Below are 27,584 nucleotides of genomic sequence, written 5' to 3'. Positions count from 1 at the left end.
TTGTCTGAAAGGCTAATTTATATTACTTTATTGTTGCCTAGTGTGATGTTTGTGTAGGGTAAGAGAGAGACACGCATTGCAATTCGGGGAGATTAGTCGCCCGGCGACAAATCTCCTATTCTTTGGGGCAACTAATCTCCCCGAAATGCCTCCCCTGCCTTCCCACCAGCTAGAATGAAAATTGCCGGCGGGATAGCACTCAAAGCACTTTGTTTTCCGAAGTCGCCCGAAGTTTCCTCGTGAGTGTGTGTCTCTGCCCTAGGGGTGAAGACAGATGGAGCTACTAGTAGCAGCTACTTGTCATGGCTACGAAAACAGACAATGCTGATAATTTACTGATAACTGTATCTATGGATGTTTTAACAGAGGTAATTCTCAGTATTGTCTACGGCAGGGTATCAGATACACAGAGCTACTTGTAGCAGCTACTTGTCATGGCTACAATACGCCAGAAAATACCCTGCTGTAGACAATACTGAGAATTGCCTCTGTTAAAACAGTTTCTGTGGTCTGCACTAGAATTAGCCTGAGAAATTTGTCTTTTCTACATACATACAATTCGTGAAAAAGCTCCAGGTTTTCGCTCATTTTTATCAAGTTGTCCCCGATCTGATTAAATTGTGCTTTTTAAATAATAAATAAGGTCAAATCATAGATTTTAGAAAAAAAATTGTATTTTAATAAATCACACCCGTGATTTAATTAAATAGATATTTAAAATCTTGTGTTCCAAAAAGACCAGAGAAAAGATCTTACTTTATTATTTACAACATAATAAGCCAACATAAAGAAGCCACATGTGAAAAAATATATCCTTTTTCCTGCTAGTTTAGAAGGCAATAATAGCCAAGTGCTGATCACTGAATGCACTTGATTAGTAATTATAAAGAAGTGCTACCACCTCAATATTAAAGAAGGACCTTTGCCAGTTCAGTCTGCAGGATTCAGGCTTTTGTTAACACAATCCCAACGAGCCTTCAATGATAGCATAAAAGCAATGGTTGCCACATGACTAATATGTCCTCTGGAGAGACAACACCAAAGTGAAGTTGTTTAGCTTTAACCTACAATGATGTGTTTTGCCAAAACCAAACACAATGTTACACCACAGAAAAGTAACTTGAAGCCAAACATCAAGTACATTAGTGTAGTAGTGTTTATACAGGGTTGAACCACTCTCTATATCTACAGGACAATACAAGGTCAGACTAGAAAAGCTTGGTCAAAACTGGTTCATGCATTATTACCAATAATATTAGGCATGCCAGAAAATCTAATGAATTTTAAAAAAGGTAATGAAACAATCAAGGTTTCGCAATGGCCAGTAGCCAAGTCCAAGTTTGGGCCTCACTCTCCGTGGCAGAACATGAGGAGGTATACAAATACATAAATGCCCTCAAAAACCAATGACCTGCTACAGCAGTGCTGCAAGGATGGGTGATCCGGAATTAATTCAGCATCGTATCTGAGACTAAGAAATTCCGACAAAACACAATAAACTCAAGTTATTGTTGCTAAATAAGATACAACCATCTACAAACTCTTGGGGGCCGATTCACTAACTTCGAGTGAAGGATTCGAAGTAAAAAAACTTCGAATTTCGAAGTGTTTTTTGGGCTACTTCGACCATCGAATGGGCTACTACGACCTTCGACTACGACTTTGAATCGAACTATACGAACTAAAAATCGTTCAACCATTCGACCATTCAATAGTCGAAGTACTGTCTCTTTAAGAAAAAACTTCGACCCCCTAGTTCGCCATCTAAAAGCTACCGAACTCAATGTTAGCCTATGGGGAAGGTCCCCATAGGCTTGGCTAAGTTTTTTTGGTCGAAGGATAGTCCTTCGATCGTTGGATTAAAATCCTTTGAATCGTTCGATTCGAAGCATTTTATCGTTCGATCGAAGGAATAATCCTTCGATCGTTCGATCTCACTATTTGCGCTAAAATCCTTCGACTTCGATATTCGAAGTCGAAGGATTTTAATTCCCAGTCGAATATCGAGGGTTAATTAACCCCTCGATATTCGACCCTTTGTGAATCGGTTTCTTAATGTTGGCTTGCTCTTGTTAAATAAATAACGGCAGAAGGATTTCCGCTATGTTTTATTCATCACATGTGTGTAGTATTAGGACATGGTACATGGCACTAGAAGATTGCCTCTAATATTCTGATATATAAAATGGTATACTATATCAAGTCACTGTATAGCAAAGACATTTATACCAGCAAGAAAAACATTTTCTAATCTAGTGAACAGCAAGTAGCAGTGCATGCAATATTCTAGCAAGACAGCATCATTCTGTCATTCTACCTTTTTATCTTGCAGTTTCTAACTAAACTATTCTAATCGTTTGTACTATTCTGTTGCACACATTCTACCCAATCTGTTCCATGTACCCCAGCTAATTGGCTTCATATCCTTGCCAGTCTGCCTAAACATTCTACCATGTGCAATCCAGCCACCGTATCACATGCATTGTTGCAATGCATTCACATATTATAACCTGCCTATTCAGAATTCTTATTTTGCAATTTCCACCCACATATTTTGTCTCTGTTAATCTATACTCATTCCCACATGTTTTTTATCGATCTATTCACATATCACCATTCTACCCTGATCATTCTAATCATTCTATACAATTAATTCTACCCACCTAATGCCATATTCACATTTTATTCCAACCATCTCACAATCCTTCCCAGTCATTCTTACAATAACATTATTTTCATCATGAATAAAAAAGAATCACTAATTTAAAAAAAATCATAGAATATTTGATTGCAATAGAACTTCAACTATTTTTCTTACGTGTACCAACTTATAATGGATTATACCTGCAGCTATACAACACAATGTATCTGCAGTTTTTTTGCCAGCTCAGATATCCCGTTAATTCCAAAGAAGAACTTCAATCTGGTAAAATAAGACAATTCTTACCTCTTTAAATTTATGTGCAATTTTTGTTGCGTCAAGGTCTGAAGCGAACATGTCCTCATTCTCTGGAAGCTCAAACACTTCAATTGCCATTTCTCTTCCAGGAACAACAGGGCCCACATCATCCTCTTCCTCATCTGTTGCATATTCTCCTGTCTTAAAATGAAAAAAAAAATGTCATTGAAATATTGAAAAGCATTGTTGCCCAAAGCAATAAAAATACAATTATGTAATGTCTTTGTTGTGTGCTCTGGTGTGATGGAGATGTTGTACCTGTAAACTTTTAGCAATTTTGTGTCCAGCAATAATGTGCCCAAGACATATGCCTCTGCTGCCAATTACTCAGACTCTTAGAAAACAATTGCATGGAAAATGGTGGGGTATTGGGATGCGTAAGATATGTGTGCAACAAGGGCACAATATTGTGTGTATTTCACCAGCATTAGGCTCCAGGGAAAAGTGTATTGTTGCAGCTAGTAAAGCTGTGTAAGTTGTTTACCGGCTTAGTAAAAGCTGAATTAAGGATCCCTGGAGTGAATGGAAGAGACCAGGGTGGGCTTCCATTCCTTGCACTAAGTAAGGTTTTGCAGCTGGCTAATTAGAGGCAGTTTGCTAATTAATTTGTAGTTAAAAGGAGGTGTGGAGCAACACCTCAGGGCTTCCCCCTAGAGACCTCTTTGAGTGGAGGAGGGTGAAGGGCCATATGTGAACTTCCTTGAGTGGAGGGAACAAGGAGTACTGGTGAGCACCTGGGAACAAGAGTGTGATTCCCCTGAGTTGGAGAAAGCTCCAAAGGACTGGAGAGGACGAGAGAAACCCTCCCAGGAGACAAGACTGTCTTAAGTGTGGCCCAGAGAGGATTCTGGGATTTGTGTCCACTGGAGGACAGTGAGGGCTAAAAGCGTGAGTAAAGTGAACACCAGTGAAGGTGTGAATTGGGACTGTTCCTGCTTATGTTATGTGTGAATGTGATCCCCGATGTGAAGCCAGTGGCCTGAAGATTTGTTGTTTTGTGCAAATAAAAAAGACAGCAAAGCAGCATTTGAACTCTTTAAGGTGATCAGTCTCCATTTTCTGTGCTGAAATCTGTGCCGAGGCCTTGGGTTTCGCTACTGGAAGCTCACAGATGGGATGGGATATAAGGCCCTGTAATTCTTTGTCCATAAGTAGAAAATAATGAAATATGACCTGAGGTTCTTAAATGTAACCCCAGTAATATAATTAACTACAAGTTGCACCTTTGCTATTCCATTCTGGATTACAACAAGCTGTGTATATGAAGCTTTTTTTTACAGCATCCACAGTAGTGCCGTGACATTAAGCAAGTATCACTTGAACCTGCAGAAGTATATAGGACCAAAGCCTGTAGGACCATCGCTGAGACCAGGACACAATTTGTGATAAATAACCACTGTGTTGAAAAATTCCAACACTTGCAGAGAATAAGTTACTTGTAAAACGTGGGGCCAGGAAAAGTGCATTGAACAATCTCCTTTTATGTTTATGCCAGATAAGTAGCACTAAATAAGCTGACAACCTGCTTGAATTTTGATTATTACAAAATGCCTGAAATAGGAATGGGATCTATCTTCAAGTGGTGAGAAGGGGTTCACTGCAGAACATGCAGGACACAAAAATACAATTTGCCCTTACAATTTGTAATAGAAATCACTGCATGAAGTAATCATGCATATAATATAATTACATAAAAACCTGTACATTCTATCCCTTCCAAACCCCAGTCACCAAAACGATGCATTCATAAAAAAAACTACAGTTACATATAATTCACACAAAGAAAAGAATATCTAATGGTACCACAATGTAATTCTGACATTTGTCCTAAATATTTATTAAGTACTGATGTTTTTTTTCCATCTTCCTTGGTTTCTAAGACTTCGACTTTAAAGAAAAGATTTGATTCCAACAAGACTTGATTCCAGCTAAGAAAAGATTTGATTCCAAGTGTTTTTCTTACTTCTACCAATTTATAATGGGCTTCAACATCCAAAAATATATCTGCAGCTATATATAATAATAATAATAATGTATCTGCTGTTGTTTTGCCAACTCAGACCTCCTGTTAATTCCAAAGAAGAACTTCAATTTAGTAAAATAACAGAATTCATAGATATTTTACTACCTGTTGATTTTTGTAAAAGCTGCTGAAATAATAATAATAATAATTACAAAAAACTGAAAAAAGGCAAAGATAAACGCAAATTTACTGTGATATAGATATAGATCAAATTTACTTTGATATAGATATAGATCATCTAAAGCGAGGTTTGGTATGATATTTGGTGTGTGTATGGTGGGAGATACCGGCAAAAGCTTTGGATATTGGTCATCTTGTTGACTGGCCAAGATGGAAAATTTTTATTGGGCACTATTAAAGGCACTTGAATACAGCCAAAGGTATAATTGTCAGATAGAGGTAGAAATTCTTTGGTTTACACCTGCATATCTGAAGATTCAGCTCTTATAACATTTGTTATGAAATGAACAATCTATCCTGCAACTGACACAGGAAAGACTGTAATTGTTATGTGTATGGCCACCTTAACTGTTATGACTGGTGACCTTGGGTATATAATTAATGGGCCTGTTTAATTGGAAACACGTCAGGCTAAGCCATTCTGCCACCGGAGAATACCTGTAAATGCCCAACAAACACAGTGCCTACATCAATAGGTGTGGTTCAGATGCGTTAAAATAACTGGGTGTATACGTCACATCAAATGGCAGAAATAACATCAACAATAAAGTGCACATGCAACTTAGTCAATTTTGCTGTATCGGCTGCACCTGTGTCAGGTGCCACTTGCCCTGGTAACTGCAACAATCCTGAATTTCGGAGGAAAATGCTGCATTGTGGGTAAAAAAACATGGTGATTGCCTTTGGAAATGCACTTTGCAAGATGCATACTCCTTATAGCTCTTACTCATATTCTCCTGATCAGATATAAACGCCTCTTGTCGTCAAAATGAATTGTTAGAATTGAAAAAAAATGTATATTCTGAAAAAACTTCGACTTGGAAAATCAAAGTACTGTCTCTTTAAAAAACTTCGACTTCGACACTTCGCCACCTTAAACCTGACAAATTGCTGTTTAGCCTATGGGGGACCTCCTATAACCTTTCTAAGTGTTTGGCTAAGTTTTGAGTAGTCTAAATATTTTTTTGTAAAATCGTTTGAATCGTTCGATTCGAACGATTTAATTGACCGAACGATTTTTACTTCGATCAAAAACGGCCGTTTTCGATCGAAAAAATACTTCGACTATCGAAGTATCAAATTCGATGGTCGAATTTTGATAGAGAATACTGATCCATTCTATAACATACTAAAAGATAAGGTAAAGATGAACCACCTCTTTAAAGCAGGGGTTATTGGTGACATGAATCATTTCATAACCCTCCTAAGCTTATGAGGAACGGGGGGCTCTGACCACGGTACACTTAGGGGCCTATTTACTAGCATTTGAATTTCTATTTTTTTTTCACGAAAATCTTTTTTAAATTTCTCAAAAAGTTGAGATTTATTAAGTTTAAAAAATACAAAAAATGTTATACTTGGATCTTAATAAATTACATGGCATTTGTGGTTTTAGAGTTTGTGAGTTTGTTTGTGGTTTCTAAAACCTCTAAGTGTATCCAGAGTACACTTAAAATAACAGGACATTAGTTTTATTTTAGGCTCCTCCAATACAGTCAGCCAAAACCTTGGATACATTATTTTTTTGTCCCCAGAAACAAACACAACAAGCATGGAGACAACACAGACTTGTGTGTTTCAATGTGGAACCATTACTTCTGGGGCAAAAGACAGGATTGACAAAAGGACCAAAAATACATCAAGGGGCACATTTACTTAGGGTCGAATATCGAGGGTTAATTAAACCTCGATATTCGACAGTCTAAGTAAAATCCTTCAACTTTGAATATCGAAGTCGAAGGATTTACCGCGTTCGATCGAACGATTAAAGATTCGAAGGATTTTAATCCATTGATCAAACGATTTTCCTTCGATCAAAAAAAGCTAGAAAAGCCTATGGGGACCTTCCCCATAGGCTAACATTGATGCTCGGTAGGTTTTAGGTGGCGAAGTAGGTGGTTGAAGTTTTTTTTAAAGAGACAGTACTTCGGCTATCGAATGGTCGAATAGTCTAACGAATTTTAGTTCGAATCGTTCGATTTGAAGTCGAAGGTTGAAGTAGCCAAAAAAAGACTTCGAATTTGGAAGTATTTTTTATTCTATTCCTTCACTCGATCTAAGTAAATGTGCCCCCAAGAATATAGTGTTTTGTTAACCCTTAGGGGCACATCTACTAAGGGTCGAATTTCGAAGTTGAAGTATTTTTCTGATTGAAAACGTGCGTTTTCAATCGAAGTAAAAATCGTTTGATCGATTTTACAAAAAAAATACTTTGACTACTCAAAACTTAGCCAAACATTCAGAAAGGTTATAGGAGGTCCCCCATAGGCTAAACAGCAATTCGCCAGGTATAAGGTGGTAACGTGTCGAAGTTTTTTAAAGAGACAGTACTTCGATTTTCGAAGTCGAAGTTTTTTCAATTCGAATTTTGGCTTATTCGATGGTCGAAAAACCCAAAAAATTACTTAGAAACTTGAAGTTTTTAAATTCGAAAATTCACTTCGACCCTTAGTAAATGGGCCCCTTAATGTCACAACAAGCCCTAATAATAGGACCTGGGACACATGCTAACTGGCATTCATTTGTAAACTGCCAACTTTATTGGTACAGAGTACATCTATCATACACTTAACACATATATTACATAACTTGTTTTATATAGGTATGGGACCCAAGATTTTCCAGATAAAAGACCTTTCTGTAATTTGGATCTTAATACTTTGAGATTACTATAAAATCATGTAAACATTAAATAACCCCAAAAGGTTGTTTTTGCATCCGATAAGGATCAATTAGTTTGGGTCAAGTACAAGGTACTGTTTTATTATTACAGAGAAAAAGGAAATCATTTATAAAAATGTGGAGTATTTGGATAAAATTGGGTCTATGGGAGACGGCTTTTCAGTAATTTGGAGCTTTGTGGATAACAGGTTTGGGGATAATGGATCTCATACCCTTAGTAAATATATTTGTGTAGAGGACTGGTAAATGTATCCCCATATACTCTGCCTTCCCCCAAAGATTGTAATCAAAGGGGACCCTTGGTCTAAGGAAGGGAGTAATTCCCCACTTCCTGGGTCATGGTAGGCCTTATAGCTATCCCACTAGATGGCAGTGTGCTATAATATATAATGCCTGAGCCATGTGGCTAGAGGGGATTCTGCCAGAGGCTTTGGTCTTGGTTGTTACCTGAACCTCTCCTAAATGGAGTTGAGCCTCCCAAGAAACTATCATTAGTCAGGACTAGTAAGGGGTAGCTAGATCCTGGAATTGTCTCTCCAGAAGAGACAGACAGATCAGGGCTACCTATATTGAGCAGCTTTGGGCTCCATTGAGGAGTCATAGAAGGGACTAGATCCCAAGGGCATTGTTGCCTAGTTAGGGAGCCAGAGACAGGGCAATAGGGACTGGGATAGATCTCCATGGGTATCCCATAATAAGTGTACCCAGAGGAAACAGGAGAAACTCTGGGTAGATGGATATTCCCCTCTCAATCGCTATTAGAGGGAAGACTTTGCAATTAGAGAGATGTGAGCTCTGTTTGAATATATATGGAGTCAACATTCTCGTTGATCCAGGTCTTGGGCATTATGGAGAAAAGACCACTACACAAATAAGAGCTGAAATGTTGTATCGAAACTTATTTTAAAATACAGGAAAGGAAAATCCCTGTAATCTGAGGTTTTATTTTACATGCGAAGCATAAATAAATAAGCATGACTAGCACAATGCAGTATTTCTCTATGCCGTGGAAATGGCTTCAATTACACACCAGGTGAGATCAAGCATTTCTTTCTCCACTGGTTACTTGTTCAACAGCTAAAAATAGGGTTCCTTGTTGCTTTACTATATCTAAATATATACCGGTGAACTGTAACAGAGCAAGGAAAAAAGGGCTGAGAGTTAAATACTTCTGGCCTGATGGACTTGTGTTTAGTCTTTTGTTATTAGACATTTACAATCATCTGATCAAGGGTTTCTTGTCCCGCATGGTAAACCAATGCATAGTCATGATATTGAAAGTGTGTGCAATCTGTCACATTTAAGTTTTGGAAAAACCCCCAAACCAGAAATTTAGATTAAAAAAAAACCCACGAAAGTCCAACAGAGCTGTCTCTTTAGGTTGTTAGGGTTCAGATTGGTTCCAAAAACCTCTGGAAAGACATGGACATTCAGTAATGTGTGAGAACTAATAACAATTTTAACCATTCCTCCTTTTCTGACCTCCAAAAACCCCAATATTGTTATATGCAATGAAATCTCCCTGTGGGAAATGATATTTAGGCCAAACAAGACGTAGCATTAAAACAGAACAAGGGAACCTAAATCCAGTAACTGTAAAAAAATAAACAAAATATGAACCTCTACTATACAATTCATGGGGTCAGGCCACAATGTAAATCAGCTTTGGGAAAAAAGGAAATGAATCCACATACATCCTTCTTGTTTTATTTGCAACTTAAGTAAAATATTATGCAAAAGGAAGCGCACACATAGGGGCAGATTTACTGAGCTTGAGTGAATAGTTTGAACCCAAAATTATTTGAATTTCGAAGTAATTTTTTGGGTACTTCGACTATCGAATTGGTCAAATTCGATTGAATTCGATCGAATCGAATGATTAGAACGATTCGAAGTAAAAATCGTTCGAGCATTCGAGCATTCGACAATCGAAGTACTGTCTCTTTAAAAAATCCTTCGACTCAATACTTCGCCAAATAAAATATATCGAATTGAATGTTAACCTATGGGGACATTGTAGATTTTGGGCACTTTTTATGTTCAAATAAAAATCATTCGATCGATCACTTAAAATCGCTTGATCGTTCGATTGAACCTTTTGCGATAAAATCCTTCAAATTCAATATTCAAATTCGAAGGATTTTACTGTGAGGGTCGAATTCGAGGGTTTTTTAACCCTCGAAACTCGACCCTTGATAAATCTGCCCCATAGAGTAGTATTGTCTTAATTAAGATAAAAAATTGAAGCACATAGAGCCACAGAGTGTTTAAAATGGTGCCTGGAGAGCTATATTGCAGAAGATCCACCACGGTGATATTCTTCAAGATTGCCCCTTTCGGGTATATACTCACAAGATTTCTTGCATTTTAGATGCATATAATAACGTTGGTTCTTCACCTTATAAGTTCAAGGATAGCCGGATCATAAAGCACGTAAAGCATGGTCAAGGGAGACTGTGAAACTCGTTGGATATTGGAGCAGTTTGATTTATTCACTGATCACAGACTCAGCAGGAGAAGCCCTCCTGGTCCCAGAGAAGTTCGGACTTTTATTTCTGTGCTTTATGATCTGGCTATCTGGCTTGAGCTTATAAGGCGAAGGACCAACATTGTTATATGCATCTAAAATCCAATCTTATACCCGAAAGGGGGAATCTTGAAGAATATCACCGTGGTGGATCTTCTGCAATAAAGCTCTCCAGGCACCATTTTAAACACTCTGTGGCTCTTTGTACTTAAATGTTTTATCCAGGGCTGGGCCATGCTGGCTGGGCGCCCCAGGCAACCCGGCCCGCCGTGACGCCCCATCCGCTCCACATGCGCACTGACGTGCACATAGGACGTCTGCGCGCATGCGCACGCGCGCACTGAACGATCACATAGGGAGGCACGCGCACTAACCGGCTGCGTCAACCTCTCCTCTCCAGGTACGCTCTCCCCCTAATGTACGCGCATGCGCACAAATAGGCGCATGGACTGTAGCGGCACTTACTCAGCCGGACTAGGGGCAGGTAGCAGTGAGAGGTATGTGCCTGGCGCCCCTCAAGCTTTGCGCCCTAGGCACGTGCCTACTCTGCCTACCCCTAGTTCCGGCCCTGGTTTTATCTTAATTAAAGACAATACTACTCTATGGGGGTTATTTAACAAGGTCCGAATTTATCTCAATATCGGCTGCTACAAACTCCGATCTAACCTGCTTGGGTATTTTACACGTATTTATTATTACATTTTCCCGAAAATTACCTTTGCGGGGAAAAGCTCAGATTTTCACAATTTTTTTGTGAATTTTCCCCGAAAACTCCGAATTTTTCAGAGTTTTCATCCGAAAGCTCTGAAAACATTGTGAAATTGGCCGAAACCCCCGACACAACAAAAATCAATGGGACTGTTCCCATTGACTTTTATGCAACCTCAACAGGTTTGAGATGCCGTGTTTTTATATTCTGGCTTTTTAGCCCTTGGGGCTTAATAAATTCCGAAAAAATTTGTGATTTTAAGCCTATTATAACACAAAAAATCACTAAATTATCGGATTTCGGGGAATTTCGTGTATCCGGAACTTAGTAAATAACCCCCTAAGTGTGCGCTTCCTTTTACACTCTATTTTAGATTTTCTGTGTCGTATTAACCTGGTGTGTGCCCCCCCCCATCTTTTTTTGCCAATTGTGGAGTGCCGCGGTATTGGTATTGGTATCTGAATTTCTGATTTGAAAACTGAAAATTTGGCTCTTAAAGTACCAGAAGCAGCATTTTTGCTGCCCCTGGTATCTAGTGGGGCGCTGCCACCTGAGGCGACAGTCTCAACTCACCTCATTGGCGAAGCGCCCCTGAATTAGAGGAACGTATATTATTACAAAAAACATACAGGAAAGGTTTATAGATTTCTGGTAAAACTGACCCTACTGTGTGTGTGAAAGTAATAGAAACTTAGATTGACAAATCTACTGGGGCAGGGACTAATGTGAATCATGTTTTATCTCTGTGAAGAGCTGCATAAATGTGTTGGCACTTTATAAATAAAGTATAATGGTAATGATTGTTAAGGAATGCCAATCTCCCTGCTTTAAAGGAACATCAGAATAGGATAATAGTTACAGGTGTTACCACTAGAGGGGGTGATGAAGCTTTTATAAAAAGGCCACTAATCTGGTACTTATGCCATGCACCCATATATGCATAATAAAGGCCGTATAATGAATAGAATAAATGAAATGCAGTTATGCTTTTATTTTAATCAGGATTTTTTTTTTAAGGGATTTTCAAAAGGGGACTGGCAATATATATTTAGAAATTGTAAGAAAAACACCAAAACATTGACTTCATGTTGAATAAATAAATATAGGATATTTAAATGGAGTATGCACTTTTATATGATATTTATCTGACATACGACAGGTTGTACATTAAGGGGTATATTTATCAAGGGTCGAATTTCGAATTGAAAAAACTTCGAAATTCTAATTCACAAAGACCAACCGAAATTAAGTTTTTTTTTTTGGTCGAATTGGTCAGTTTTCGATTGAATAGGTCCATATGGTACGAATCGAAGGAATAGCAGCACATTCAATTGAATTCTATTCAGAGTTTTTCCCAAATAAAACTTAGATTTTTCAACTTTGACAGCAATTTGGCAGGTTTTAGATGGCAAATGGTTAAAGTCAAATTTTTAAAGAGACAGTACATAATAAGTTTCGATATTAGAATTTTTTTCAAATTCAAATCGAATTTGGACTAGTCCCTAGTCGAAGTACACAAAATATAGCTCGAAATTCGAATTTTTTTCATTCAAAAATTCACCTAAAATTGCCCCTAATTCTTTTTTTTCTTATTGAAGGCAAACTAATCCTATAGGTTTAATTTAATGTTTAAATGAATTTCAGTAGACGTAAGGTATGAAGATCCAAATTCTGGATAACAGATCCTACACTTGTATATATAAAACCTAATACCCCCAAACCAGCAGACTATTGGTCAATGTATATTATTAACTGTTTTTGTTAATATCTGATAGTTTTTTGTTTAAATACTGATTAGGTTGGTGAAGATGGGCATTTACTGCATCCAGATATTTATGCTGAACATCCACAAAAGATTGATTTGTCTCAGGAATATGATCCCATAATAGTCTCAAAGTTAAATGTGTTTATTATTTTTCCAAGGGAATCTATAAATATCAATAAGGAGCAGATTTTAATTAAATTCCTTCTACCAGAAGCACGACTGGGTTGGAGATATTCATTAAAATGCAATCATTACATAATGAATCAATCCCATTTTTAAAGAATCAGTCGCTGCAGTAATAGCTTGATAGTTGCTGATTGATTGCACTGAATCATTCAATTAGGATCAATAATAAAATCTACCCCTAAATGCTGAGAATATTTACAAAAAGACAAAACAATTTCATACAGAGTTTATTGTAACATTCTGTGCTGAGAGAGTAGCACAAACAAATCATCAAAACCATGAGAAAGCCAAGGGAAACAGACTGCAACTTATTTAGTATTTCACAGGCAACAAGCAGCAGATTGGAGTGCTTAGTATGAGCACCTGCCTACTTGGGATTCACTGCAACACTGCTAGCTAATTTGATTACATTCTTTGGGAAATATTTATCACTAGCATTTATGTTAAGTAAAATTAATGGAAGATTTAATAACACCTTCTGTAAAAGCCAAAGCAGCAGAGACTCCCAGTCTGAGGAGATTAATATGGGATGAGGTAAGTCTAGTTTATTCATAGATACACTTTATTAATAAATACATCAGCAACTGCCACCACTAGAGAATGGGGAAATGTAGAGGGAAACTGCCACCACTAGAGAATGGGGAAATGTAGAGGGAAACTGCCACCACTAGAGAATGGGGGAGTGTATAGAAAACTGCCATCACTAGAGAATGGGAAAGTATATGGGAAACTGCCACCACTAGAGAATGGGGAAATGTAGAGGGAAACTGCCACCACTAGAGAATGGGGGAGTGAATAGAAAACTGCCACCACTAGAGAATGGGGAAATGTAGAGGGAAACTGCCACCACTAGAGAATGGGCAAGTGTATATAAAACTGCCACCACTAGAAAATGGGGAAGTGATTGGGAAACTGAATGGGAAACTGACACCACTATAGAATGGGCAAGTGCATAGAAAACTGCCACTACTAGAGAATGGGGAAGTGTATATAAAACTGCCACCACTAGAAAGTGGGGAAGTGAATGGGAAACTTCATGAAAAACAGACCCCACTATAGAATGGGCAAATATATAGGAAACTGCCACCACTAGAGAAAGGGGAAACATAGAGGGAAACTGCCACCACTAAAGAATGGGGAAATGGATGTGAAACTGCCACCACGAGAGAATGGGGAAGTGTATAAAAAACTGCCACCACTAGAGAATGGGGAAATGTAGATCGAAAACTGCCACCACTAGAGAGTGGGGGAGTGTATGCAAAACTGCCACCACTAGAGAAAGGGGAAGTGCATAGAAAACTGCCACCACTAGAGAATGGGGGAGTGAATGAGAAACTGAATGGGAAACTGCCACCACTAGAGAATGGGGAAATTTAGATCGAAAATTGCCACCACTAGAGAGTGGGGGAGTGTATGCAAAACTGCAACCACTAGAGAAAGGGGAAGTGCATAGAAAACTGCCACAACTAGAGAATGGGGGAGTGTATAGAAAACTACCACCACTATAGAATAGGCAAGTGTATAGGAAACTGCCACAACTATAATTTCTAACAATATACTCAATGCTCAACTGTCCAAAATTCAACAGGACAGCACTGCTTTTGGCAGTTTCAGCCAGTTTGAGCTTCTGTCCTGCATTCCTGCACCTCCTAGTATCAGTACCAGCAGAACCCCACTGATTCTAAACAGCAGGTTGTTGGTATCCATCTGGCTTGCAGCAGCAAGATTTATTTTCTCATCTTCAGCTGGTGACATCCCTAACTCTATAAACCTGAATCCAGTGACTTGTGGTGCAACTGCCCGTAATATTTATTGCTCATACTGTACTTAAAGGGGTTGTTCACCTTCAAAACTTTTTTCAGTTCAGTTGGATTCAGATTGTTCACCAGAAATAAAGTATTTTTCCAGTTACTCTCTATTTTCTATTTGTGACCGTTTTCTAATATTAAAGTGTAAAGTTTCATTTTTCACCTTCTAAAGCAGCTCGGGGGGGGGGGGTTCGCCGACTCTTAAGTCTTCTAAATTGATACATTTAGTTGATAAATTTTTTATCTTTGTCCCTGCTGAGCAGAATCCCTGAGTTTCATTAAAGGCAAGGTTTAATACAAAAGTTGCTAACATGACATAGATGCCGCTGAAAAAATGTATCAACTAAATGTAGCAAATTGTAACAGTTTAGAACCTTCCCCTGGTTAAAAAATAAAAAAATAAAAGATGGAAAGCAAATGAATAAGTCTTTATTTCTGGTGAACAATCTAAAAACAACCCAACGGAAAAAAAGTGTTTGGAATGTGATCAACCCCTTTACCATTTTTCTGCAATTCTAATGTAGTTTAATGTAAATAAATCTACAGTTTTCTAAGTTAAGCTAAAGGATGGCCACCCAAAAAACTATTTTATGCACAATGGAAGAAAATATAATTGTAAGCAACTTTCCAATCCACATTAATTATATATGTCAATGGTTTTAAGTTTATTTGTAAATTCAATTGCTCTTGAAAGAAGCATCTGTTTCTCCCTCTCTGTTTTCTGGTTCTAGCAGCTGCCAGTTCTGTTACTCAGCTGCTTCAGCTACACTGTTTTAGGAGCAGGGGCGTAACTACCGGGGGAGCAGGGGGTGCAACTGGGCCAGGGCCCGCACCCCCGCAGGGCCCCCCGGTAGATCGCGCGCGCTGCAGCCGGCTGGAGTCGGCTGCAGCGTCAGAGAAAAATCACGCAGGCGAGGGTGGGGGCGGGCCCAGCTGCACGGCCCGCACCAGGGCCCGCGCCGACCAAGTTCCGTTACTGTTTAGGAGTCAGAGCCAGGAGTGCAGTGCAAGCACAGGCATACAGTGTATATAACTTTTAATAATTGCACTTCCAGACAATTTGCACTCCCCATAAATATTCCTAAAGATTTACTTAAATTTAGAATGAGATTAACAGTGAGGGGCCCATTTACTTAGCTCGAGTGAAGGAATGGATTAAAAAAACTTCGAATTTCGAATGATTTTTTTTGCTATTTCGACCATCGAATTGGCTACTTCGACCTTCGACTACGAATCGAACGATTCAAACTAAAAATCGTTCGACTATTCGATTGTAGAAGTACTGTCTCTTTAAAAAAAACACTTCGACCCCCTACTTCGCCACCTAAAACCTACCGAGGTGCCATGTTAGCCTATGGGGAAGGTCCCCATAGGCTTTCTATAAATTTTTAGGTCGAAGAAAAATCGTTCGATCGATGGATTAAAATCCTTCGAATCGGACGATTCAAAGGATTTAATCAGTTTTTTTGAACAATTTTTCGTTCGATCAAACTATTTGCGGTAAATCCTTCGACTTAGATATTCGAAGTCGAAGGATTTACATTTGGCAGTTGAATATCGAGGGTTAATTAACCCTCGATATTCAACCCAATGTAAATCTGCCCCTGAGTGTTCATTAGCTGTTTTAGTTGTCTAACTACTGCTCAATGGCTGATAAAACAAGGCAGGGGAGCACTAGACTTCGAAGGAGGCCTGAATGGAAAAAAAAACCCAAAACAAATATCCCTATTAGTCCACAGTTAAAAGGATACTGTCATGGGAAAAATCTTTTTTTTAAAAAACACATCAGTTGATAGTGCTGCTCCAGCAGAATTCTGCACTGAAATCCATTTCTCAAAAGAGCAAACAGATGTTTTTATAATTAATTTTAAAATCTGACATGGAGCTAGACATATTGTCAGTTTCCCAGCTTCCCTCAGTCATGTGACTTGTGCTCTTATAAACTTCGGTCAATATTTACTGCTGTACTGCAAGTTGGAGTGATATCACCCCCTCTCTCCCTCCCAGCAGCCTAACAGCAGAACAATGGGAAGGTAACCAGATAACAGCACTCAATAGTAAAATCCAGGTCCCACTGAGACACATTCAGTTACATTGAGTAGGAGAAACAACAGCCTGTCAGAAAGCAGTTCCATCCTAAAGCGCTAGCTCTTTCTGAAAGCACATGACCAGGCAAAATGACCTGAGATGGCTGCCTACACACCAGTATTACAACTAAAAAAATACACTTGCTGGTTCAGGAGTAACATTTTCTATTGTAGAGTGAATTATTTGCAGTGTAAACAGTGAAATGTAGAAATAAAAACGACATCATAAAAATCATGACAGAATCCCTTTAAGAACCAAGCCACAACAGAATAAAAAAAGAAACAAGCCATTTACCATTACAATGTTAGGCCTGGACTGTCAATCTGTGCTTTCTAACATATGCCAGAGGGACTGCTGGAAGATGCCATCGATATTCACTATTTATTGGCCCTGTGGGGAGATGGGACTGTGCACTTGAAATGTCAGGGCCTATTTTAAATCTCAGTCTGGTCCTGGTCTCCATTCCGTTGCCAACCCAAAAGTGCACAGTAATTGCATTTCCAATAAACAGATACATGTTAATCCGTCTGTTCCGTTTTTTCAATTACTGCCGCTCTTGAAATCTTAGTGATTACACAATTCTCTTATAATTACATTAATACTGTTTGATTATTTAACACATGGGTGCCTGTTTTCGCTTCTGTTTTCGAAGACGCATAAGGACAGCACCAGCTTCACAAGAAACTTTAGAAAAACGACTCAGTAAAAGAATGAGAGAAGCTCCTGGGGCATCCCTAGCGACCACAGTACAAACCTATATATCTAATTGGTGGATAGGTTCCATGTAATTGCCAAAGACAGAATTAGAACATCCACATGTAACAAAACAGACTGATTTTAATTGCACCACAGGATTAACTACCATATTGTCGGCATTCATTTGTCCCAGTTAAGAAAATCCTGTCTCTTCACGCCATGCAAGGGATTTTTTTTTCTGCATTTGTTTTATTGCAGTCAATATGTACAGCCAACTAGCAAACAAGTTCTACCAATTAAAGGCAAATGATGAGATGGCAGGAACCAGGGCAGCCATCGGGGGGGGACAGGGGAGAGAGTTGTATGGGGCCCGAGGGTAAGGGGGGCCCGGCCACGCCACACTTACTTGATTAGCCGGCCCCCCCATCTTTCTGAGAGCTGCTGACTTTAGGAAGGCATGGACGTTTAAGGGGCCCTGGCCACCAATTTTCTCATAATGTGCGGGGGGGGGGGCCCTGGCCACCAATTTTAGCTACCAATCTTTTTTTCTCATGTGGGGTCCTAGCCACCAATATTTTTTAACGGGGGGCCCTGGCCACAAATGTTTTTTTATGGGGGCCCAGGGCCCTGACCAGCAATAACTTTTTATTTTTTATTAACATGTGGGAACCCTAGCCACCAATATTGGGCGGACCTGTGGGGTGGGGAGGGCGGACCTGTAGGTGGGGCTTGCAGTGGGCGCAGCCCAGGGGGCCCAGGAAATTTTGTCGTATGGGGCCCTGCGATTTCTGATGGGGGCCCTGGCAGGAACAGACCCTAGTTAATTTTTTTCTAATTCTAAAGTGTATGTTCTGGCACTTTTTTGACCGTGTCTATCTTCTCCAAAATGCCTTGCACTACTGCGTCTCCTTCTTATGCAAGGTATTATTAGAACTATTAGAGTCCACCAATAGCTGGAGGAGAACTGACTACTACTCATGCTTCAATGATTGGTGTAACCTAAACTAGCAAAGGAGGGGATTAGTGATGGGCGAATTTCTCACGTTTTGCTTCACCGGAAAATTTGCGAATTTCTAGCAAAATTTGCAAAACGGCTAATAAATTTGCGCAACGTGAATTTTAACACCGGCGTCAAAATATATTTGACACCACCGACAATCCTGACGCTGGAGACAATTCTAAAGGACATTAAAGTCGCCGACGTCAGAATTGTCACCGGCGTCAAACATATTTTGACGCCAGCGAATATTTGCTGGCAAATTTTTGCAGCAAATTCGTGAATTTATTCACCGGAGGCGAAACGCAGAAATTCGCTATGAATTCGTGCCTGGCGAATAAATTCACCCATCACAAGAGGGGGTGAAAAGATAAAACACAAATTTTAGATCACATTTTCTTCTATTACAAAATGAAGGCAGATATCCCGTTTAATAACTTAACTCTCTATTACCATATTTGCAGCATTACCTCGTCGTCATCGGCATCATATTGTGCATAATGTTGTTCCAGCATTTCCCTCTGGCGTCGTTCCTGTTCGAGAGTCTGGCTGATCAGCTGGGCAACCTCACTCATTTGTCCAGGTTTTTCCCGTCCTATAATAAATCTGCAAAGAAATTCAAACCTAAAATGAGAAGTGCCTTTATCTGAATCATTTGTCAGATTTTAGTCAAAATATCATTGAAATCTCTGTTCTCTGTTATAAATACATCTGAAATATCAGGACAGGCTTCAAAGTAGAGGGCCAGTACTCATAGCAGATTACTGTTCTGCGTCATTATTGTAAGGGTTGAATTCAATTTACACAAACCTGCCCAGTGTAGCTACATTGCCCTTAATGTGTAGTCAAGTGGGAGTATGTTTATGGGGCATACGATGGGTTGGTAGATGGAAGGACTACATACAGTACAGGTACACAAAAGAGTGAAAGGTGAAGCAAAGCTGCCAACCATCACCAATTAGGTAGGTTATCACTGAACTCTAGAAAATCTCCCATCACCTATAAGCATCATCTTAACAAATGTGCAGCAGGGCAGCACTTACTACACAGCAAATAATCGTGTTAACCAATATAAGAGGCTGTGACATATATATATATATATATATATCTATATATACATACAATACATACTGTATCATTTTTAATGCCATTATATTATATTTTGGAAGATATTTCAGTCCACAGGAACCTTTTTATATCTAATTTTACAATCCCATTGAAGGCTCAGTAAATACAGTTTTACACTTAGAAAATCAAATGAGGGTTTTTCAACTATTAATAAGAAAGGAAACACTTATGCACACGGCTTTCAAATGAAATCCCATTAATCTACGGGTCATAACGCAAGGAGCACTCACAGTGTCTGTCTAGCTAATTAGGACAATTGGCATTCAGCAAGCACACTTGCTAGCAAGAATTATTACCCACGCTATAAAATAAAAATCATTCAACAGCAGCAGGGAGGTCAAATATAGTAAGAGCCAAATCCTTCCATTAAGACTGGAAAGATACATTTCATTATGCCTAAACTGCTCTTCAATCAATCTGCGGAAATCAGGTTAATAAGTTAGGGAACTAATTCCAGCCTAATGTGCATATTTACCTATCCATGTGCAATACCAGCACAAGGTAATCAGAATTATTTTGCTCTTCCTAAAAAAAGTCATATATGTTATACAGTACGTATGTAACAGGTTGGGTTATTCTTATAATATTATACTAATATATTATGCTATACGCAAAGCTAATAGGGCCTATACACACTCTGTCTACTTATACCTATATACACTCTTTGCAACTTTCACCTATACTTATACCTATACACACTCCTTGCAACTTGCACTTATACACACTTCTTGCAACTTGCACCTATACACACAGTCCTTGCAACTTGCATCTATGCCTATACACAATCTTTGCAACTTGAACCTATGCCTATACTCACTCCTTGCAACTTGCACCTATACACATTCCTTGCAATTTGCACTTCTGCCTATAAACACTCTCTGCGACTTGCACCTACAGTCAGCTTGATTTAATAAATCGCATGCAGTTGCACACAAAGTACAGGGTACATGGATGCTATTGAGCCCTGAAATTAACACCTGCCCTGAAAAGGTGTTACTTCCATCTTTTCCTTGCAACTGGTGAACTGCACACTAATGCCATCTCTGTGGGCATCTGCATGGGTTAAGAAACTTCCTTATGTACCTTAAAATAACCAGCAGGAGATTATACAGCCCTGGCACAAATTTGCATCTGCTGGTAAATTGTAGGGCATATCATTCTGCTGGCAAGTCTTTAAGGAGGTTATTTACTAAACTTCGAATGCAAAAATCACGAAAAATTTGTGATTTTTTTGTACAAAATCGGACAAAATTTTCGGAATTCATTAAACCCTGACAATGGAAAAGTCAGAATCAGAAAATCCGGCATCTCAGATCTGTCGAGGTTGCATATAAGTCAATGGGAAAAGTCCCAATGATTTTTTGATGTGCGCTGGGTTTCATGCTATACCTCGAAGTTTGATGAAAAATCCCAAAAAATCTCGAAAATCCGATTTTTCGCGATTTTTTCCCACAAACAAAATTTTCAGCAAAGTGTATTAACAAGTTAGCCGAAAAAAAACATGCAGATTTGGTCAGAGTTTTTTTCAGAACATATTGAGATAAATTCAGATAAGTAACCCCATAAATGTTGGAATTCTGAGTAAAACTGAATTGTATGCGGAAAAAAAGGTCTCAAATGTTAAATTTCAAATGTTACAGAATTATGTAGGTCTCATAGCATGGGGTTTATGTATTTACAAAAGGAATGGGATGCTGGAACCTTATAATGTAAATATAAAGCTTGTCCTACTCAATAAGATCCACAGGATTTTTAAACATGCCAAAAATCGGTCAGAGAGGGCCACTATATAGGCAGATAAACTGCTGAATCAGTTTGAAGGGGCCGGACCAGCATCTTTAATCTTGCCAATTAAGACCATTATAAGATTCCATTAATCAGGAATTACATTCACCCAAAATGTCCCTCATAAACAAAAAGGCAGAGGACAGGTTTCTTGCCTTGATTTTACAAGATGGCATTTCTTTGGGAAAAATCGTTATGGCATCAGTAACCTGAATGAAATCATCTATTTTAGTTTAGATTTCCTTTATAAAGAGAATGTTGTTTTCCATAATGCTGGAATTCAAATCTGAATGTCCCACTAACTCATCACAAACATACTTCACCAAAAATAAAATTCCAAGAGAATCCAAAACTTTTTTTTTGAATTACCTGACTTTCCCTTTGGTGTTCCTGAGAACAGTGGCAGCAAAGTTTTGGGTAACCCCAACCAGGCTTATCCCGTCCACTTCTATGATTTGGTCATTAACTTCAATTCTGTAGAAAAACACAAACACATAGTTAACATGACTTCTCAAATATTACTTTTCGCTAGAATAAAATGCAGTGTACAATTCCTTCCTCTCCTGGCTACTGAACTATGAAATTATTATATCGTACACATTATCCCCAATGTTACACGCAAGTGTGTGCATAAATGAGCATTCGTTTTTTTCATTGCATCTAGAACAATGAGTAGGAAACAACTTTGCCAGGAAAGGATCACTAAAAATAGGTTTTTTTAGGGCATTTGTGGTGTACTAGGTTGATCAGATAAATGTAACAAGAGTATCCCCTGTATGCAGACAACAAATCCAACAGCACACAGTGCTAGCATCCTATTCTGAAGTTCTGAAGTCTAAATTTCCCCCAAGCGGACTGGTGATGGGAAATGATTGGTCAGTTTATTGTCGTATTAGGCATATTTTGCAAATCTATACAAACACAGTTACATTTGTCTTACATAGTTAAATTATGTCTTAAAACTGTGTTTAAATTATAGAACGCAATGATGTAAATCAGTAGGGAATGTCATTTGCATGAAAAGAATAAGATTTCTCTAAATACTACTAAATACTGGGGAGGCGTTTTTAGGGAGGCGTTCCCTAAAATGATTCGATTAAATAGATCCCATTTTGCAAATACTGGGAAACTGCCTTTAATCCCATTAGGCTTTTACCAGCAAAACAAATTTGTCTGAAAGAATGATATTATCCTTAATATTTAACATGAATCCCCTTTGAGACCAAGTCAGACAGGTTTGTGGGAGGAATTTCCAAAACATGGGACAGAGATTATAAATGTTTGTTAACTGGAAACAGGAATATCTTGTATTTTGGCTGCTTGTACACACTTGTAAGTAACCGTTTGGATTACAGTTATGTTTGCCTTGTTCTAAAAGATATCCTTCTATTTTCAAATCTGTGTTGTAGCAATCGTGCATGATTGGGGCTTGCTGCCCCAGTGTTTTTGTAAATATTTTATTGAGCATCTTTTACATAGAAACATAGGTACAGTGACTCTATAGGTAAGAGGTTTTCCATATGTGTTCCAAGAAACTGCCAATCAAATAAGGACCATTAAGGATCATGGCTGGCAGCCGAGCAGTGGTGCAGTACGATTGAGCTTCCTTCTGCGTCATTGTTTATACATATTGACTGTGGTATGAGAGTATAAGAGAGTCTTTTTTCCTAACTGCAAAAACTTTCTGTGGAATTAATGTATGACTGCACTGAAATAGTATGACGGCATGCATGCTGCCACACAGACACACAATGATTAAATAAACAGCAGTTGTCAATTTTATAGCACAGGCCAATATAATGCTTCCTCGATAAAGCAACCCAATGGAGGCAATTTTGCCCCTAATCTTCCCTTTTATATATTTTCTAGATCAGGCTACTGTGCTCCATCATTTTTCCTGTGTAGGTCCAGGCATCCCTTAAAGAAAAAGGAAAGCTAGAGAGGAAGATTATTGCCAATTGATTAGCCACAATAGTGCAAGCTAGAATGCTATATTTATCTGTAGAATGCTTTACCATACCTGAGTAAACATCTCTAGAAATTCTCTCTGTTTGTTTAGGATAGAAGCTGCCATATTAGCTTGTTGTGACATCACTTCCTGCCTGAGTCTCTCCCTGCTCACTCATAGCTCTGGGCGCAGATTACAGCAGGGAGGGGAAGAGAGCAACAAACTGAGCATGCTCAAGCCATCCCCTGGAGGTTTAAGCTGAAAACTACAGGGGAAGCAAACCCTGTGGCAGCAGGGGGGCCCAGAAAGTATAGGGATTCTGTGAGGCCCAAATAAAGAGCAATTTCAACATATATAGGTAAAACAGGTCAACCTTTGGATATGTTGGTGGCCTTAAAATTAATTTGCTGTGGGCCCAGTAACTTCTAGTTATGCCACTGTACACAGTGGTCCCCAACCAGTTTACCAACCCGTTGGAAGCTGCTTCCAGTGGCCTCAAAGCAGGTGCTTGTTTTAGAATTCCTGGCTTGGAGACAATATTTAATTGCATAAAAAACAGCCTGTAGGCTGTCAGTCCACGTAGGGGCTACTGATAGTCAATCACAGCCCATATTTGGCATCTCCAGGAACTTTTTTCATGCTTGTGTTGCTCTGCTACCATGTGGCCCATGGGTAAAAAACTTTGGGGGTCCCTGGCCCTGCTCTAAACCAAGGATCTGCAACTTGTATTTCTCCAGTAACTCCAGCACCTGTCCAACAGAAGTCCGTAATTAAAGGGGAACTAAAAGAATGAATATGGCTAAAAATACTTAATTCACCAGCCTAAAGGTTCAGCATCTCTATAACAGGAATGAGCCAGTCCTTCCAAGAGCTCACGATCTTGTATTTTCTTAGGAGTGTTAATGGAGAAAGAATATGATGACGAATGGGTGCAAACAGCTTATTAAAGGACCTGTAAGGGAACTAGATCTAAGATATTCTACTCTATAAACAACTGAAAAGCACATTGGAAGGAAGTAGTTATAATGCAAATATTATTAATATCAAGCAAATTTTTAACAATAATTGATATATTTTTGAATAAGAAACTAAGCTGGGATAATTAAATGGTTGTAAACCAAAATATAACGTTTTACTAAACATTTTAAGGTTTAAAAACTTAAATCTAAGCCACTTTACAATATACATAATTTAAACATTTACATATTATTTGTAAATGCAGTTGCTATTGAAAACAGTCTGTGCTATCTACTTGTTACAGGGGCACGGTATAAAACCTTGAAATATTGAAGGAGAAAAATATTTTAAATACTTGAAACCTTGAACGCTTGAAAACTGCCTTTTTTAATGTTTTATTAGGACTTGATGCCCTTCTAATAATGTAGCAATTGGGTCAAACACTAAAGTACAAGAAATTATATCCATATGGCATAGGGTTTTTTTTGGATGGTCTGATCTAGTGATAATCTCAGAGAGCAGTGTATGTGGTTACAGGCAAGCAGTCTGTTGGGGCCACTGTGGCCCTCCATCTTTGACCAGATTACCCTCATATCGCTTGTTTCAGTATCAGGTCCAACAAGTTGGAATGAGTTACCATGACTGCTCAGATACAAGGGGCCATTCACTTCTTTTTGGGACACACGTTCTAAAGCTCTAACTCCCATATACAATAAAAGACACAAAGTTTGCCCAGGAGCAGTAACCCATAACAACCAATAAGATAATAGGCGACCAGTAAAGGCTTTTCAATAATTGGGAGGGACACAGTGCTCCAGAATAAATTGTAAATGACTCACCATAGTGAATGTGGTCCGGATGCACCAGCCCCGGGCCCCTCAGCTTTAGGGAGCGGAACGGCAAAGGATGTGAAGAAGAAGCAGGGCCAACCAGAAAATTTTTATTTATACAAAGTTAAAAAATGTATATTTGCATCTCTACCCGCCCTACTCGTTTGACACCCACTTAGGGCACTTAGTCATGGGCTCTCAGAGTTTCAGTGCCGGTCGGCCCTGCTTCTTCTTCACATCCTTGACCAGTAAAGACTACCTGCTTATTGGTTGCTACGGGTTACTCCACCTGGCAAACAAAGTGCCTTTTATAATGTTCATTTAACAAGTACTTGCACCCCAGGAAATGCTGCATTCTGCTCCTTGCACCAGATTAAAAAGGCATCAGGAGGCACAAGCCAGGAAGCTACCTGCTATAAGGACAGGGTCCCACTGTGGACTGTGTCTCCTGCTGCTCCCTAAAGTGTGCATCTAAACGCCTACATGCTTCCCCCCTTCCCATCCATCATGGGATTGACATTATATTTGTGAGGCTCCCCCAGGTTCCTACATTGTAAAAAGGAGACCTGTGACTCTTCGAATACACAAGAAGACATTGGGGTATATTTATCAAAGAGTGAAGTTAAAGTAAAAGTTAAAATCACCACAGTCCACTAACGCCTCTCTCCATTCAGTAAAGGCGTATTTATCAAAGGGCGAAAATGAAAGTTCACCATTTGGTAAATATGCCTTTAAAAATCCCATAGAAATGAATGGAGAGAGGCGGTATTTCACGCTAGCAGACTGTTGTGATCTCTAACTTCACTCTTTGCTAAATATACCCCATTGTGCAGCCTTCTGCACTTTACACGCTGAATTCTGTAATGTAAATGACCCCTATCGGTTTCTTTCATCCCATCAATATCCAGGTGATATTTCCTCAGGAAAACTCCCTCCCCAAGTAGCAGATTTGATTCAGAAATCCTCTCTCTCCAGCTGCACAAAGCAGATATGTGAACTAAATGGTACCAAAATAATGGTAAATCGCTCATCGTAAGTGACAGAATAAGGCTGTGCATTAGTCCCAGTAAAGCAGATTATCTTTTTCATAAGCGAGACGAAAGGCCTTTAATATAATGAGAGCAATAAACACACCTGGCAAAAAGACCGACTGCTATAAATAACAATAAATAAACAAATACCAACAAAATGGTTAAAGAGAACAAAATGGAAATACTTGTCCGGCACAAATTTTTGCAGCAAAAGGGAAGATTTTGTCTTTGGAAAGGACATGGTGTACATTGATCTGCTCTAGCACGAAGTACAATCAGATGGTAGATGAAAAGCATTGTTCACATTCTCTATGGCTTATTGCATCCATCCTGCCTGCATTTACCCAATCAGGGGTTTATCATCATTACCAGCAATATTAAAGTTATTTTTAGACTGCCTTGTCTTTATGGGCAGTCACATTCTGTACTATACTCACTATACACTTGATGGGAAAGGCACAAGATATCTGGTAGAATGCAGAACTGCTCATAATTAAATGGATGTAATAAATGAATCAAGGGCCGCATACAGAAACGATGTTAAGAGTCACCTAGGAGATTGGTGGTCAAGGTGGGTCTAGTGTTTTCTATTAATGTTGTCACTTGGTGGAGAGACTTTTAATACCTCCATTGCCTTGTATAAATGATATAACTTATACATTAACTGGATTTTCTATTTTCCATTTACTAGAACTGATTTGTACTAGAATGCAGAGAAATCACTAAAAAATTTGCTTTGATCAGCTTACAGCACTAAGAAAACAGTTGCTACTGGTTACTGCACTCACATAGATTTAACCAATGTTAGTACATGTTCCCCACAGGCAAAAAATACTGGGTATCCCATTTTACCCTAAAAGTATTACATTCAGCTTGCAAATTTAAGACACATCCTGCATGACAGTCCCAGAAACATATAATTTAAATGATAGACAGGTAAGAGATCCATTATCTGGAAACCCTTTATCCAGAAAGCTCAGCATTACAGGACTCTAGTATACTCCCATTGACTCCATTTTAAGCAAATAGTTTTCTTTTTATAAACATGATTTCTTTTTAATAATAAAACAGAACCATTTACTTGCAAATATATGAATATGAATTCATATTGGTGCCAAATTAATCCTACTGGGTTTATTTAGGGGGTTATTTATCAAGCTCAGAATTTATCTCAGTATTCCTAAAATAAAAATCCGCGCAATTCCAAATTCCCGAATGGACCTTATTTATCATTCAAAAAAATAGGTTTGGCCAAACTTCGGACTTTTGGAGTTTTAGGACTTTT

At 38.7% G+C, this 27,584-nt stretch overlaps 1 protein-coding gene across 2 annotated transcripts in view; it reads right to left on the bottom strand.

The window, feature by feature from the left end:
- The window catches only part of ppp1r9a.S (1 S homeolog), a 142,930-nt gene that overhangs the window by 35,456 nt on the left and 79,890 nt on the right, over positions 1 to 27,584 (bottom strand). For both annotated transcript variants that reach the window (XM_018269190.2, XM_018269191.2), the window contains exons 5-7: positions 21,903 to 22,007; positions 19,091 to 19,226; positions 2,948 to 3,100 (exon numbers count right to left, since the gene is read on the bottom strand). In XM_018269190.2, the coding sequence (XP_018124679.1) occupies positions 2,948 to 3,100; positions 19,091 to 19,226; positions 21,903 to 22,007 (394 nt within the window). The remainder of the gene's footprint in view (positions 1 to 2,947; positions 3,101 to 19,090; positions 19,227 to 21,902; positions 22,008 to 27,584) is intronic.

Source organism: Xenopus laevis, chromosome 6S (genome assembly GCF_017654675.1).
Source record: "Xenopus laevis strain J_2021 chromosome 6S, Xenopus_laevis_v10.1, whole genome shotgun sequence".
In the NCBI taxonomy this organism is placed as follows: Eukaryota; Metazoa; Chordata; class Amphibia; order Anura; family Pipidae; genus Xenopus; species Xenopus laevis.
This window is presented reverse-complemented; position numbering and strand designations above follow the sequence as displayed.